The sequence below is a fragment of the Furipterus horrens genome, unplaced genomic scaffold (genome assembly GCF_987537825.1).
Source record: "Furipterus horrens unplaced genomic scaffold, mFurHor1.1.pri manual_scaffold_9, whole genome shotgun sequence".
NCBI classification, from domain to species: domain Eukaryota; kingdom Metazoa; phylum Chordata; class Mammalia; order Chiroptera; family Furipteridae; genus Furipterus; species Furipterus horrens.
The window spans coordinates 49,551,463-49,566,865 of NW_028327179.1; the positions used below are offsets into that span (position 1 = coordinate 49,551,463).

At 37.4% G+C, this 15,403-nt stretch overlaps 1 protein-coding gene across 1 annotated transcript in view; it reads right to left on the minus strand.

Annotated features, from left to right (window-relative positions):
• The window catches only part of SLC26A5 (solute carrier family 26 member 5), a 35,963-nt gene extending 23,418 nt beyond the window's left edge, over nucleotides 1-12,545 (minus strand). Inside the window, exons 1-2 of the mRNA XM_090286739.1 lie at nucleotides 12,394-12,545; nucleotides 10,260-10,399 (exon numbers count right to left, since the gene is read on the minus strand). Of these exons, the coding sequence (XP_090142865.1) occupies nucleotides 10,260-10,399; nucleotides 12,394-12,545 (292 nt within the window). The remainder of the gene's footprint in view (nucleotides 1-10,259; nucleotides 10,400-12,393) is intronic.
• Nucleotides 12,546-15,403: the final 2,858 nt, after the last annotated feature.

Genomic DNA, 15,403 nt, shown 5'->3' on the forward strand with positions numbered 1-15,403 from the left:
ATGCTGCTAAACATCCTATGGTGCACAGGACAGTCCCCACAACAAACAATGTGTAATACATGGTGCTGGGTTGAAACCATGTTCTAAATAATGTTTGCATTATTATTTCTTCATTTAAAGGTTTTACACAAATTATTGACTTTCTCTTTTATGTATTTCTTTAGCTTCCCTTAGTTATATCATACTTAGTGACTTTTTCTTTTTCCATTTTAGGAAGTTTTGGGATCTGTTTATTCCTGGTATCCTGACATTTTACTATGGTGTGTTTGTTTTAAGTTATTTTTCACTTAGTTTGCTGGGTTCTTGGTATTGCTCTCAGTCTGAAAACTCATGTATTTCAATTTTGAGAATATTATTTGATAATCTCTTCTCTTCTGTTTACTCTCTTCTTTCTGGAACTCCCAGTAAATGTATGATAAAACAACAGTATCAAGCCTCTGACCTTCCCTCATTGTCCATTTATTTATCTTTTTCTTCTACATCTGGGAGGTTCTCTCTACTTTATCTTCTAATCCTTTGACCAAATATTTTATTACAGCTATCATATTTTTAATTTCTATGAGCTCTTGCTTATTCTCTGAATGTTCTTTTAAAAATTGTATCCTGTTCTTGTTTCATGGATTTAATATGTTTTTATATCTTGCTAAGGATATTATAGTGCAAGTATTTTTTATTTTGCCCTCTCCATTATTTAAGTTCCTGAAGAGCTCCTTCCTCCTGTTTGGATAGTTTTTTATCCTTCTTGAACGTTCATGTGCATTGGCCAACTTTGTTTACTGATGGGCCTTGTTGTAGAGCAACTGGGTGGCCAGCCAGTATCTTCATTGGGGACCCTCCAGTTATCACTGTAGCTCTTTTCTCAAGGAGCAGTTCACTGCTTGCCTGGGGCTATCAGTTCTTCCAGGCTCTTCGGAGCTGAACAGACCACGGAGAGCCTTCATTAGCTCACAGTTCAATGTGTAGACTTTTACTTAATCCTCCTGACCCCTTTCAATATTTTCATTTTACCATCCACTGCAAGGTGTAGATGTGGGGACCTGAGTGTCTATGTGTGACTTATTACACAGATTTTCAACTGATCCCTCTGCTTCTAGCTCTCAGCCTGACTCTCACCTTTGACAATATTTGGAGCCTCCAATTTCCCAATGTTCTGCAGGGCAGGCACCTAAATATCAAATTCTTCCAAGTTGATAATTCAGTTGTCAGTTGTTCATAGGTTGACATCTTTTTTTCTCCTGCTCCAGTGTCGCCTTTCCCATTTTCTTTGTCTTTGCTTGTTATACCATTTGCCCTTGTTTACCATGATTCTATGGGTATTTTAAATGAATTAGAAATAGAAGCAATCTGCCATCCTTGACAAAGTCTTTTCATTAATTTAAATCATTTATCAACTACAAGAAATTAATTTACTATCTCTTAGATTTCTACCCTGGCTATATTTTGTTTTTCACACTTACTTACCTTCATTGACTAGTAATTGGCAGAAAAATACCTTTTCCGTACAAATTTGATTGTGGGATGACCTACGCCACTCAGCAATGCACAACCTACTGGATTATTCCGTTTTGAAATTATTTCTTCCTTTCTGCAATACCACACACACCCATTTCCAGGTACTTCTTTAAAAAAAAAAAACTTTTCTTTTTTATTTTAAAATTTTTATTGAATTTATTGGGGTGGTATTGGTTAATAAAATTACACAGATTTCAAGTATACAATTTTATATACATCATCTGTAAACCATAATGCATGTTCACCACCCAAAGTCAAGTCTCTTTCTCACTTTCTAACCCTTTTTATCTCCCCTTTAACATCTTTTAGCTCCCATATCTCGCTTTCCCTCTAGTAATCATCAGACTGTTGTCTGTGTCTATGACTTTTATTTTTTGCTTAATCTTTTCACCATTTTCACCCAGCCCCTCAACACTCCACCCCTCTGACAGCTGTCAGTGTGTTCTCTGTATCTATGAGTCTGTTTCTATTTTGTTATTTTATTTTGTTCATTAGATTCCACATATTGGTGAAATCATGTGGTACTTGTCTTTCTCTGACTGACTTATTTCACTTAGCATAATACTCTCCAGATCCATCCATGCCATTGCAAAAGGTAAGGTTGTCTTTCTTTTTATGGCTGAATAGTATTCCGTTGTGTAAATGTACCACCTCATTTTTACCCATTCATCTACTGATGGGCATTGGACTGCTTCCAAATCTTCACTATTGTTAATAACCCTACAATGAACACAGGGATGCATATATTCTTTCGAATTAGTGTTTCAGGTTCCTTCAGGTATATTCGCAAAAGTGGAATTGCTGGGTTATAAGGCAGTTACATTTTTAATTTTTTGAGAGAACTCCATACTTTTTCCACAGTGGCTGCATCAGTCTGCCTCCCTGACAACAATGCACTAGGGTTCCCTTTTCTCCACATCCTTGCCAATACTTATTTATTGATTTATTGATGACAGCCATTTCTGATAGGTATGAGGTGATATCTCATTGTGTTTTAATTTGCATTTCTCTGATTATTAGTGATGTTGAGCATCTTTTCAGGTCTATTGGCCATCTATATGTCCTCCTTGGAAAAATGTCTATTCAGGTCCTCAGTCCATTTTTTAACTAAGTAGTCTTTTTTTTTTTTTTTTTTTTTGGTGTTGAATTGTATAAGTTCTTTATAAATTTTGGATATTAACCCCTTACTAGATGCATCATTGGTGAATATGTTTTCCCATTCAGTGGGCTCTCTTTTCATTTTGTTAATGGTTTCCTTTGCTATGCAAAAACCTTTTAGTTTGAAATAGACTCATTTGTTTATTTTTTCTTTTGTTTCCCTTGCCCAAGGAGATATATATAAATATATATATTGCTACAAGAAATGTTTGAAATTTTACTGCATATGTTTACTTCTAGGATTTTTATGGTTTTGAGTCTTACATTTAAGTCTTTAATCCATCTTCAGTTTATTCTTGTGTACGGTGTAAAACGGTGGTCTAGTTTCTTTTTTTTTTTTTTGCGTGGATCTGCCCAGTTTTCCTGACACCATTTATTGAATAAACTGTCTTACCCCATTGTATGTAATGGACCATAAAGGTGTGGGTTAATTTCTGGGCTCTCTATTCTGTTCCACTTATCTACATGTCTGTTTTTATGCCATTACCATGCTGTTTTGATTACTATGGCCTTGTAATATAGTTTGATATCAGGGAGCATGATACCTCCAAATTTATTCTTCCTTCTCAAGATCGCTGTGACTATTTGGGGTCTCTTGCAGTTCCATATAAATTTATGGAATATTTGTTTTAGGTTCTGCAAAATATACCATTTGTATTTTGATAGAAATTGCATTGAATCTATAGATTGCTTTGAGTACTATGGACATTTTAATGATTTTAATTCTTCCTATCCATATAAACAGTATATGCTTCCACTTATTTGTATTTTCTTTGATTTCTTTCTTCAGTGTCTTATAATTTTCTGAGTACAGGCCTTTCACATCCTTGGTTAAATTTATTACTAGGTATTTTATTATTATTTTTTGATGCAATTATAAATGGGATTGTTTTCTTAGTTTTCCTTTCTGATAGTTTATTATTGGTGTATAAAAATGCAACTGATTTCTGGATATTTCTTTTGTATCTGGCTACTTCACTAAATTCATTTATCAGTTCTAGTAGTTTTTGATGAAATCTTTAGGGTTCTCTATATGCAGTAGTATATCATCTGTAAATAATAAGAGTTTTATTTTTTCCTTTTTGATTTGGATGCCTTTTATTTCTTCTTTTCTCGTTGCTGGGGTAGCACTTCCAGTACTATGTTAAATAAAAGGGGTGGCAGTAAATATCCTGGTCTTGTTCCTGTGCTTAAGGATAACTAATGCTTTAACTTTTGCCCATTGAATAGGATGTTGGCTGTTGGTTTTCCCTATATGTCCTTTATTATGTTGAAGTACATTCCCCCTATTCCCACTTTGCTGAGTTTTTATCATAAATGGTGCTAGATTTAGCAAATGTTTTTTCTGCACCTATTGATAAGATCATGTGATTTTTGTCTTTCACTTTGTTTATGTGATATATCACATTTATTGATTTGTAGATATTGTACCAACTGTGCATCCCAGGAATAAATTCCACTTGGTCATGATGTATGATCTTTTAAATGTATTACTAGATTTGATTTGCTAATATTTTGTTGAGGATATTAGCATCTATGTTCAGCAGGGATATTAACCTATAATTTTTTTTTTTTGTAGTGTCTTTATTTGGTTTTGGAAATAGGATAATGCTGGCCCATAAAATAAACTTAGGAGTATCACCTGAGGATATGGTTATTGTCTCCTTTGATAGCTTTGTTGATTGCCATGGTTTAAATACTATCCATATGTCAAAGATTCCCAAATTGATACCTCTAGCTCATACATATCTTTTGAGTGCATTATATGAAACATAAACATGAAATGTCCATTTGTCTCACAAGCATCTCAACTTTAACATGATCACACTTCCCCTTTAATTCCATTTAATTATTATGTCTGCAATTGCTACCTCCGTCCCTCAGGTGTTTGAACCAAAAACCTGAGAGTCATTCACGACCATTCCTCTACCTCGCTGTCCCCACACCAAACTCATAAGTCCAGAAACCTTAAAGTAATTCTTGAAACATCTTGCTTTCTTATTCTCCTCCAAACCAGTGCAATAGCTAGTCTTGCTAATCTTAGCATAAAATATAGCATGTATCTTTGCAATTCTTTCCATTTTTTACAGCCATCACTCTAGTTTATGATGGAAGAAGCCTAACAGGTCAAAGAAATATTTGAAATGGTATTTTAGTGAAAACCCAACTAGGCTAAATCCTGAAGATTTTTTTTTTAGTATTAGCTTGCATGGATTTTCTGCAGTTATTTCCTGTAGTTTTATCAGTCCAACTGGACTGAATGTTAGTTAACTTCTGTTTCCCATGTCAGAGGCTGGGCCTGTTTGCTCTTCTCCTTGCTCTCACCTCTGCCTTTGAGTCTATCCTTCTCTATCATTGGGGTGTTGGTGACGAAGTGGCTATGGAAAACTGTCTTAAACCTGGCTTAAGACTTTTATTTAATAGATTCAATTGATTTGGTATATCAGACACTGGGAAAATTTAAAACTCAGCTAAATGATCATCAGGGGATGTGATTTTATTATGAATTGATCATTTTTTAATTTTAATTTTGGGAAAATTAGAAAAGGGAATATTTTTGGCCAGCTGACTTAGAGGCTGCTGGAGCCATTTTCACCTTTGCTTATACTGAGTCACTGTCACCTCTAACTGATATCCCCACATTAATTCTGGTGCCCCTCCAACCAACCAAAACCATTCTCCAAATGGCAGTCTCAGTGTAAAGTATGCTGATAGCGTTCACTGTACTCAGAATTAATCCAAAAGTGGCTTAAAAGGATGGGCATACCTGTCCCTGCCCACCTTGCTCAAATAATATTGCCTTTCTTTTAATTCTTCAAACACCCAATTCTATTTTTAAAAATATATTTTATTGATTATAGTATTACAGTTGTCTCAATATTTTCTCCCTTTGTCTGCCTGTATCTGGTACCCACTTTAACTCCAGCAATTCCCTGCTTCATCCACATCCATGGGTCATGCATATAAGTTCTTTGGCTTCTTCATTTCCTATACTATTCTTGACATCTCCCTGTCTATTTTGTACCTACCAATTACCTTTATTAATCCCTGCACCTTTCCCCCCATTCTCTCCCTTCCCCCAGCAGCTGTTAACTCTCCAAATGATCTCCATACCTATGATTCTGTTCCTGGTCTGGTTGTTTGCTTAATTTGTTTTTTTTTTTTTAGATTCAGTTGTCAATAGTTTTGAATTTGTTGCCCTTTTAATGTTCATAGACTTGATCTTCTTTTTCTTAAATAAGTCCCTTTAATATTTCATGTAATAATGGTTTGGTGATGAAGAACTCCTTTAGCTTTACCTTGTCTGGGAAGAACTTTATCTGCTCTTCCATTCTAAACTATAGAGTAGTCTTGGTTGCAGGTCCTTGCTTTTCATCACTTTGAATACTTCTTGTCAGACCCTTCTTGCCAGCAAAGTTTCTTTTGAGAAATCAGCTCACAGTCTTATGTGAACTCCTTCGTAGGTAACTCTCTGCTTTCTTTTCTTTCTTTTTTTAAAGTATATTTTATTGATTATGTTGTTACAGTAGTCCCATTTTTCCCCTTTGCTCTCCTTTGCCCGGTACCCCACTTCCCTGCAGAAATCCAACCCCCCCTTAGTTCATGTCCATGGGTCGTGCATATAAGTTCTTTGGCTTCACTCTTTCCTATATTATTTTTAAGTCCCTGCTGTCTATTTTGTACCAACCAATTATGCTTCTTAATCCCTGCACCATTTCCCCATTTCTCTCCCTTCCTCTTCCCAGCTGATAACCCTCCAAATGATCCCCATACCTATGGTTCTGTTCCTATTCTGGTTTGCTTAGTTGGATTTTATTTTTATTTTTTAGATTAGTTTTTGACAGTTGTGAGTCTGTTGTCATTTTAATGTTCATAATTTTGATTTTTTTTCTTAAGTAAGTCCCTTTGACATTTCATATAATAATAGCTTGGTAATGATTAATTCCTTTAGCTTTACCTTGTCTGGGAAGCACTTTTTTCTGCCCTTCCATTCTAAATGATAGCTTTGCTGGATAGAGTAATCTTAGTTGTAAGTCCTTGCTTTTCATTACCTTGAATACTTCTTGCCAGTCCCTTCTTGCCTGCAAAGTTTCTTTTGAGAAATCAACTGATGGTCTTATAGGCACCCCATTTGTAGGTAACTCTGCTTTTCTCTTGCTGCTTTTAAGATTCTCTCTTTATCTTTAAACTTTGGCATTTTAATTATGATGTATCTTGGTGTGGTCTTCTTTGGGTCTAGCTTGTTTGGGACTCTCGCTGCTTCCTGGACTAGTATGTCTATTTACTTTGCCAAATTTGGCAAGTTTTCCTTGATTATTTTTTCACATAAGCTTTCAAATTCTTCCTCTTCCTCTTCTCCTTCTGACACCCCTATGGTTCAGGTGTTGGCATGTTTAAAGTTGTCCCAGAGCTTCCTAAGCCTATCCTCATTTTTTTCAATTCTTGTTTCTTCATTCTGTACTGGTTGACTGTTTTTTTCTTCCTTATGTTCCAAATCATTGATTTGAACCCTGGTTTCCTTCCCTTTGCCATTGGTTTTGTGTGGATTTTCCTTCATTTTATTTAGCATAGCCTTCACTTCTTCCCTTATGCATTGGCTGTACTTAGGCATTATCTGTCAAGCCTGTGAGCATGTTTATCAACAGTATTTTGAACTCTACATCTGTTAAGTTGGCTACCTCCTTGTCTGTCAGGTTGGCTATCTCGTCACTTAGTTCTCCCATTGGAACCTTGATTTGTTCCCCTTATTGGGCCATATTTCTCTGTCTCCTCATCTTGACAGGTTCCTGTGTTTATATGCCTCTGTGTCTTAGGTAGAGCTGTTGTTCCTATTACGTTTAAGGGGCAGAACCTTAGGTACTTGTCAATACAGGACGACCTGTTTCACCACATTGTGGCAATGTATGTAGGGGAGGGGTCTCAGAGGGAACAATGCTGCTTGCTCAGAACTCACCCCTTTTCCAGGCACTTCTCCCACTTCCATATGGGACTGGTGCCTCTCTAGCTGTTGCCCTGGCCAGTGTTCCCAGAGTGTGTGGGTCGGCGGGTGTTCTAAGACTCTGGGGGCCCTTTAAACAAACAGATTCTGCTAAGAGACCGGCAGTTTCTTCCTCTGCCCGAACCCCCACTGGTTTTCACAGTAAGAAGCAATGAGGCTTTATTTTCCCTGGCGTTGGGACTATGAGCTGCGCGGTCTGGTCTGGGGCTGAGAGCACTCCCCAGGTGTCCCTCCAACCTTTTAAAATGTATGACTGCACTTTCTGCTGGGCTGCCACTGCCGCCACTGCTGCTGCCACCACACTGAATCCTCTCTAACTCGACTATGCCCCTTCTATCTGTCTGTATGATTATTTCTTCTTTATATCTTTGTTGGACTTCCATGCAGCTCGACCTTCTGGAATTTCTGGTTGTCTCTAGTTTTGAAGTAGTTGTATTCCTTCTTAGTTGTGGAGGGAGATACAGTGTGTCTGTTTAGGCCTCCATCCTGGCCGGAAGTCAACTCTGCTTTTCTCTTGCTGCTTTTAAGATTCTCTCTTTATCTTTAAACTTTGGCATTTTAATTATGATGTGTCTTGGTGTGGTCCTCTTTGGGCCCAACTTACTTGGAACTCTCTGTGCTTCCTGGACTTTATGTCTATTTCCTTCACCAAATTAGGGAAGTTTTCTTTCATTATTTTTTCAAATAAGTTTTTAATTTCTTGTTCTTCTTCTCCTCCTGGCATCATATGATTCAGATGTTGGTAGTTTAAAATTGTCTCAGAGGTTCCTAAGCCTATCCTCATTTTTTTTAATTCCTTTTCTTCTTGCTGTTCTGATTGAATGCTTTTTCCTTCCTTGTGTGCCAAATCGTTGATTTGATTCTTGGCTTCATCCTTTCCATTATTGGTTCCCTATAGATTTTTATTTCACTCTGTGTAAACTTCATTTATTCCCTTATGCTTTTGTTGTACTCAATGAGTTCTTTGAGCATCCTGACAACCAGTGTTTTTAAGTCTGCATCTGATAGGCTGGTTATCTTCTTTTTGTTTAGTTCTTTTTTCTGTGTTGTGTTCTGTTCTTTCATTTGGGCCATATTTCTTTGTCACCTCAATTCAGCAGCCTTTCCGTGTTTGTTTATGTGTATTAGGTAGAGCTGCTTTGACTGCCTGTAAAAGTCACCTGCAAATTATATGTGGGAGAGCCTGAGTAATCGCCAGTCTGGGGCAACCTGCTTCACCACTTTGTGGCTCCGTATAGGTGGAGGGCTTAGAGAGGGGACAATGTTGCTGCCTGGCTTCTGGACACTTGACTGGCATTTGCCTCATTTCCAGTGCCTCCAACCACTTCCTGCATGTGACTGGTGCCCTTCCAGCTTTTGCTCTGGTGGTGAATCCCAGAGTGGGTGGGTTTGTGTATGTTCTAATTCCACGTAGGCCCTTTAAAGGAATTCTCCTGAATATCTGGAAAGTTCTTCTGCTGCCCTAACCCCCACTGGTTTTTATATCCAGAAGTCATGGGGATTTATCTTCCCAGTGTTGGAACCCTAGGCTGTGTGGTCTGGCCTGGGGTTGGGATCACTCACTCCCAAGGTATCCCTCCTGATTTTTATCCACTGCACTTGAATATGGGACTGCACATTCTGCAGCACCAACCTCTCCGTTCCTCTCTGTCCATCTTTGCAACTCCGCCCTTCCTACCCATTAGGATGAATGTGGCTTCTTTAAATGCTCGATTGTTGGACTTCCATACATCTTAATTTTCTGACAGTTCTGGTTATTTGTTTTGAGAAATAGTTGTAATTCTCTCTGTGGTTGCACAAGGAGGCAGAGCGTGTCTGCCTATGCCTCTATGTTGTCTGGAAGTTCCAAACACCCAATTCTTTTCCTGCAAGTGCCTTCACACATGCTATTCCTTCTGCCTGATATGCATTTCCTCTTATTCTTTACCTGTCTCTTCCTTCAGCTAACATCTCAAACCTCATTTCCTTAAAGAGGCCTTTTTGTGATTTACCTACTTAAGTTAGGTCTCCCTGTGATTATCTCATAGTAACTTGTAGTTTTCTTCATAGTGTTTAACATCATTTGTAATTAAAAATTTATATGTGCTTTTATTTGCTTTATGTCTCTCTCCCTGATCAGAGAGCTAGTTCCACGAGGACAGGCAGGGACAGACAGATGTTTGATAAACAACTGTGACTACATGAATAAATTAATGAGGTGTTCTTAAATTTTAATATCACATATAAAAATCACACATGCAGAAGAATTTAGTATTTCATGGTCTGTTATAATTAGAATATGAACTTGTAGTCAAGAGCCTTAATGACAATAATCCATAGCATATCACAGACTGACTGATTAACCCAGCCAGTTTCTACCTGGACTGATCTGCAAGACAATATCACCATATTCTGCTACTATTATCTCTGGGCTTTTTTAAGGGCTACATTTTTCTAAATAATTTTTTTAGACAGGTAAAAGTTACTAAAATGATATAAAAAATATAAACTTGTAATTGTGATGAAATTAAACAGAAAAAAAGTCAAGCAATTGTTTGGTGAGATGGTAGTAAGAGAAACAAACAAAAATAAATAAAAATATTCTACTTACCTTGAGGGAGCTGCAGCACCCCAGTGCTTATGCCCGAGACCAAGTCACCTAACACATATTCTTTGAATTTGTATGCTGGTAACCACTCAGTGATGGGTAAGAACATATAAATGATATTTCTTATTTTCTTAGGAGTACATCTGCAAGGACAAAGAAAAAAAATGAGGAACATTTCTGTAGACTTCAAACCAAGGGATTTTCCCTTTCTTATATCCTGGAATGATAAGAAAAACATTCACCACTGGTACTGAGAATAGCCTTTTCATTCTGCAGAGATCAGAGACAAGAAGAGCTGCTTCTTGCAATTTTTTCTTATTTTTGAGAACATCTATATTGACTCCATAATAATGCTCTACAACTATCCTTGAAAAATAAGAAAAATTTAGCTTCAGAATAACTGAGATAACCCAGAAGGTGTATTTTAAATCCTCACCTGAAAATATATTTATTGATTTTAGAGAGAGAGGAAGGGAAAGAGGGAGGGAGGGAAGGAAAGAGAAGGTGGGAGGAAGAGGAAGGGAGAGAGAGAGAGAGACCGAGAGAGAAACTTCTATTGGTTGCCTCCCATACATGACCTGACCAGGTATTGAACTCGCAACCTAGGTATGTGCCCCTAACTGGGGATTGAACCTGCAACTTTTTTGGTGCATAGGATGATGCTCCAAACAACTGAGCCACCCAGCCAGGGCTAGAAGCTATTATTTTAATAGACAAAATCCTTACTGTACTTTCTATATTGGTATAAAAGAGAAGTAGGGCAATTATTTACTGATTGAGTTAATTTTTGAATGTAGAACCACTGAGCAGCATCTGCCCATTTAGTCTTCCTCTTCCTTATAAAATGGAGATTTATACAGGTATTCTGACCTTTATTAATATGTGTCCACTGCTTTAGGGTCTTTGAATAGATGAATTCAAAACACCATTTGTCACTGGAGTATAGCAGCTGAATCAATTATGTCTAGTTTTCTTGATTAGGTGGACCACCAAGGCCTTGAATTTAATCGCTATATGATTCAATTAACTTTTATACATACACCATGTTCTGGGCATTGGCCAGTCCATGCCAATAATCAAAGACATCACTAACTAAGAGTATGGATAGATGAGTTCCATTGCCACTCTGAAAACTTTAAGTCCTCCTTGTGACAGGAAGTAATTTATTCCACTCAAAATGTAACACATTATTGCAGCATATATGGTATCATGGCGTTTTATATAGCATCTTTAGTGGTTAAGAGTATCTAGTAATTAGCTGAAGGAAGATATTGAAAGCAAAACCTAAGGCATCTGTGGCAAGAACAATGAATTTGAGTGAAACAAACAAGATATGATATGTTATTTAGAGAATTGAGATATTAATAATATCTACACTTATAAAGGGCTTGCCATATGCCTAACCCCCAGAAACTCTATGATGTAAGGGTTACTATTATCCCCATTTTACAGAGCAGGAAACTCAAGCATACAGCTAGTAGGTGGTTGGAACTAGGATTAAAGCTCAGAGAGTCTGACTCAGTGTAATCACCTCTCCTGGTGATTATACCTTGAGCACTGGGCCACTACAAAGCTTAAATAAATACAGAACACAGAAGGTGTGGTCTTAAGGGTTTAGGAGGCAGTGATCAAATGGCTTGGCTTTGAAGTTTGGGACCTAATAAGAGCCACACATGTATTAACATTGCCAGGCCTGCAACGTGGCTGTGTGTATGTCTCCAAAATTAAGAGTCACAGAACACTGAGGGACCTTAAGTTGGGGACTTAGATTTAGGCTGTTGCCTAATGGGTAGAAGCCAAGGGTAGAAAAAGAGAATAGCTGGAGTGTTCTGAGAGATAAAGGGAAGATGTGGATATTTTGAAGGTGAGGGAGAATTGAAAAGTGGGTTATTTATATAATATTTTACACATACATCCCCAAGGCATGGTAGGAATTTAATAAATATGGTGAAATACATAATGAAGCCTCTGCGTAATTAAACATCTATCACTGGCTGAACCTCGTGGACAGTTCTGCAAATCATGAGTGCTCACCATTCGTTTTTTTTCTCCATTTCACCAGATTTTCCTTATACATTTATGTTGCTTCTTTCATAAGTGAATGACAGAATAAAGGAAACATGTTAAAACAACATACGTGAATGCCTGTTTCAGCTTATCCCCAATGGAATCCGGAATCTTTTCCTTCTTGTGCAGCCTTTCCTGAAGGACCAGATGACTAAAGATCGGCCTGTCGATATAGAACCTCTGGGCTGCTTCAAGGATTTCAGTTTCTTCAGCATGATCCATAGTACTCTGAAATTATTCACCAACAGCACGAGAAAAGCATTTCCTGAGTGTCACTAGGGAGAAAATAAAAACTCCATTTCAAATGCCAAAATCCACCTGATGACTGTTCTTAAGCATCTCTTCTTTGTGATCGTCTTAAGATGTCTTCATCTTTGGATACCTTGGAGCACCTAACATTGTGATCTGTACATAGTAGGCACTAATAAGTGAAATGAAATCAATAAAAACCCAATTGCCCCCAGGGAAATCAGTCGGTAATAAGTATACTTTTAACAAAACTCATATTAAATTCATTGGCTAAATGTTGCAGTCAGTTGACTCCAGTGCCAGAGGAACTGTGAATCAAGCCAAATCTGACCATTTGTATGTCAAGAACACAGAAAAAGGGGCAAGATCATTTCTTAAACTGACTCCAAGATTTTGAAGGTATATTAGCCTCTTTCCAATTCTGTATTCACATTTATTTGATTACACCTTAAATTAAATTGTGGTTCAGAGGTGGGGCTTATATGTCTCTGTGAGGGACATATTATGTTTTAAACTGAATATGTCAACATGTGTAAGACTGTTAGGATGGTGGATAATTTTTCTGTTTCATGGTAAATACTACTTATATGAGCAAAATAAATGACTAAGAATAAAAACCCAATATGTTTATACACATGGAAATATGTATAAGAGTGTTCACAGCTTTATGATCATGAAAAATTGGAAAACACCCAAATGTCTACCTGTATGCAATAAAAAATATATTTTGGTATGGTAATAAGTTGAATGCTATGTAGTAGTTAAAACAAATGGACTAAATCTCTATGTCATCATCAATAAATCTCAAACACTTACTTTTCAATAAAAATGCAAAGCACAGATAGATACTTTGAGGATACAGTTATTCAAAGTTTAAAAACTTATAAATCAATCATACATGTTGTTTATAGACACACATATAAGTAGTAAATGTATAAGAGCATGCATGACAATGCTAAACACTAAGATCAGCATAATGATATCTTTGGAGAGAAGGGGAATGAGGCTTGGGAGAGATAGGAAGCTTTAACACACTTCATCTGCAACATTTCAGTTTGTAAAAAAATAAATTGGCACAAATAGAGCAAAATGTTAAGATATGGTTAAGCTGTGTGGTGAGTAAACTGGTGTTTCTTACATGAGTCTTTGTATATTTGAACAACATGCCTTATAATAAAAAATTAAGTGCACAACAACATCTAAAACCAGTGTTCCTAACTGAAGCACATTAACAGAAGGGGAGTGGGCGGCGAGCATGAGTTAACAGTTGGGTGCCTATGTGGTGACCACAGAAGCATGGGAGTTTCCAGTGTTGGTTAATACAACTCCCTTATGGTGAAAAGTTAGGTTTTCACCAAACTGAAATTGCATTCATGATAAAATCATGTTCATGTGACCAACCATAGAACATTATGCAAAGATAAATGCTTATGCCACAGGAAGTTGAAAAGAGTCTAACATAAAAAAGAATTCTAGCAGCAAATGCAACCAAGTACCAATCAGGATGGTATGAAAAGTTTAGTCTGGAGAAAGAGGATTTTTGCAGTAGAATCTGACACATAAAGATTGCATATCTTTTCTTTTAGGCTAGGAAAGCTGGTTGGCCATCTCTCATCTAACCATGTCCACTCTAGGAACATCATAATATATAGGAATAACTGGGCTGATAAATGTGAGTGGATTTTGACATACGGCAATACTACCACTCTGCCTTGTACCTGCCTCCAAGTCCCCTGAAACATTAATGTGACAGCGTGGTAGAACTGTTTTTAATTCAGGAATTTTGCCACGCTTAAGAGTTCCATTCACTATAAGAAACGTCATTTCTTTCACCTGGCTCTCCTTCCATTTTCCCCACACCTTTATCATTGTATCTTTCAGAAGCCTGATTTTGTCCTCTGTTCTCTGAAGTCTCCCCTCACCTCTAATCCCCCATAGACCATAGTCGCTACTTTGTATAATTTTCCATTTTTCTCCCACTGTATTACTGGTCTCCTCTTCTAGATTGTAAATTCCTCGAGGCAATACCATACTCTGAATTCCCGGGGTCTAGCTCAGTCTTTGTCTCTTAGCAGGTGCTCAGGAATTGCTGAACAAATGAAATCTTTGGATTGGTGGCTCATGATTGTTGATAATGTATGCCAGGCTTCCTCTCTGTTATATCATGGTGCAGAAGATTGAGTCTATTTTAAACAGTTTTACTGTATTGCTTTTTTCTAGACACTTCCTCCTTGGTCGTCTTCTGTCCTATTTTAGAAAGGTTATTTCTTCCTTTATATAGCCACTCCAAGGGAAAAAGACCAGGCAGATCTCAAAGAGGTCTAATAAGAATCAGACTCTGTTTTTCCCCCAAGTTGCAAAAACTCAGTTTTACCAATCATTTTACTGTTACCACATATTTACTGTTGTCAATTGGGGCAAATTCTGATGACCATTGTTTAAGGATGTTGCATCATCTACAATGCAGTAGTGACCAAACCTGGTCACTCACAACAATGGTCTGGGGAAAGGTTTCAAGTACTGGTGTTGGAGCCTCACTCTGAATCTCCTGAATTAGTATTCCCATGGGTGGTGGCTGGACAGTGGACATTGATTCCATGGGGGTGTGGGCAGGCATCACTGTACCCAGGGATGGTGGCCTTTTCCAAAGATTTCAGAGCAACAAAATAGGTTTACATTGAAGTATAGCAGAGGAAATAAAATATTTCTAAGCTATTAGATCTCTTTATCTTTATTCTTCAAAGTCCCTTGGCACTTCAACAGGAATTCCTCATTTATACCCATTACTCTGAAGGCCATTTGTCAACCCGTCATTTCTCCTCCACCTAGAA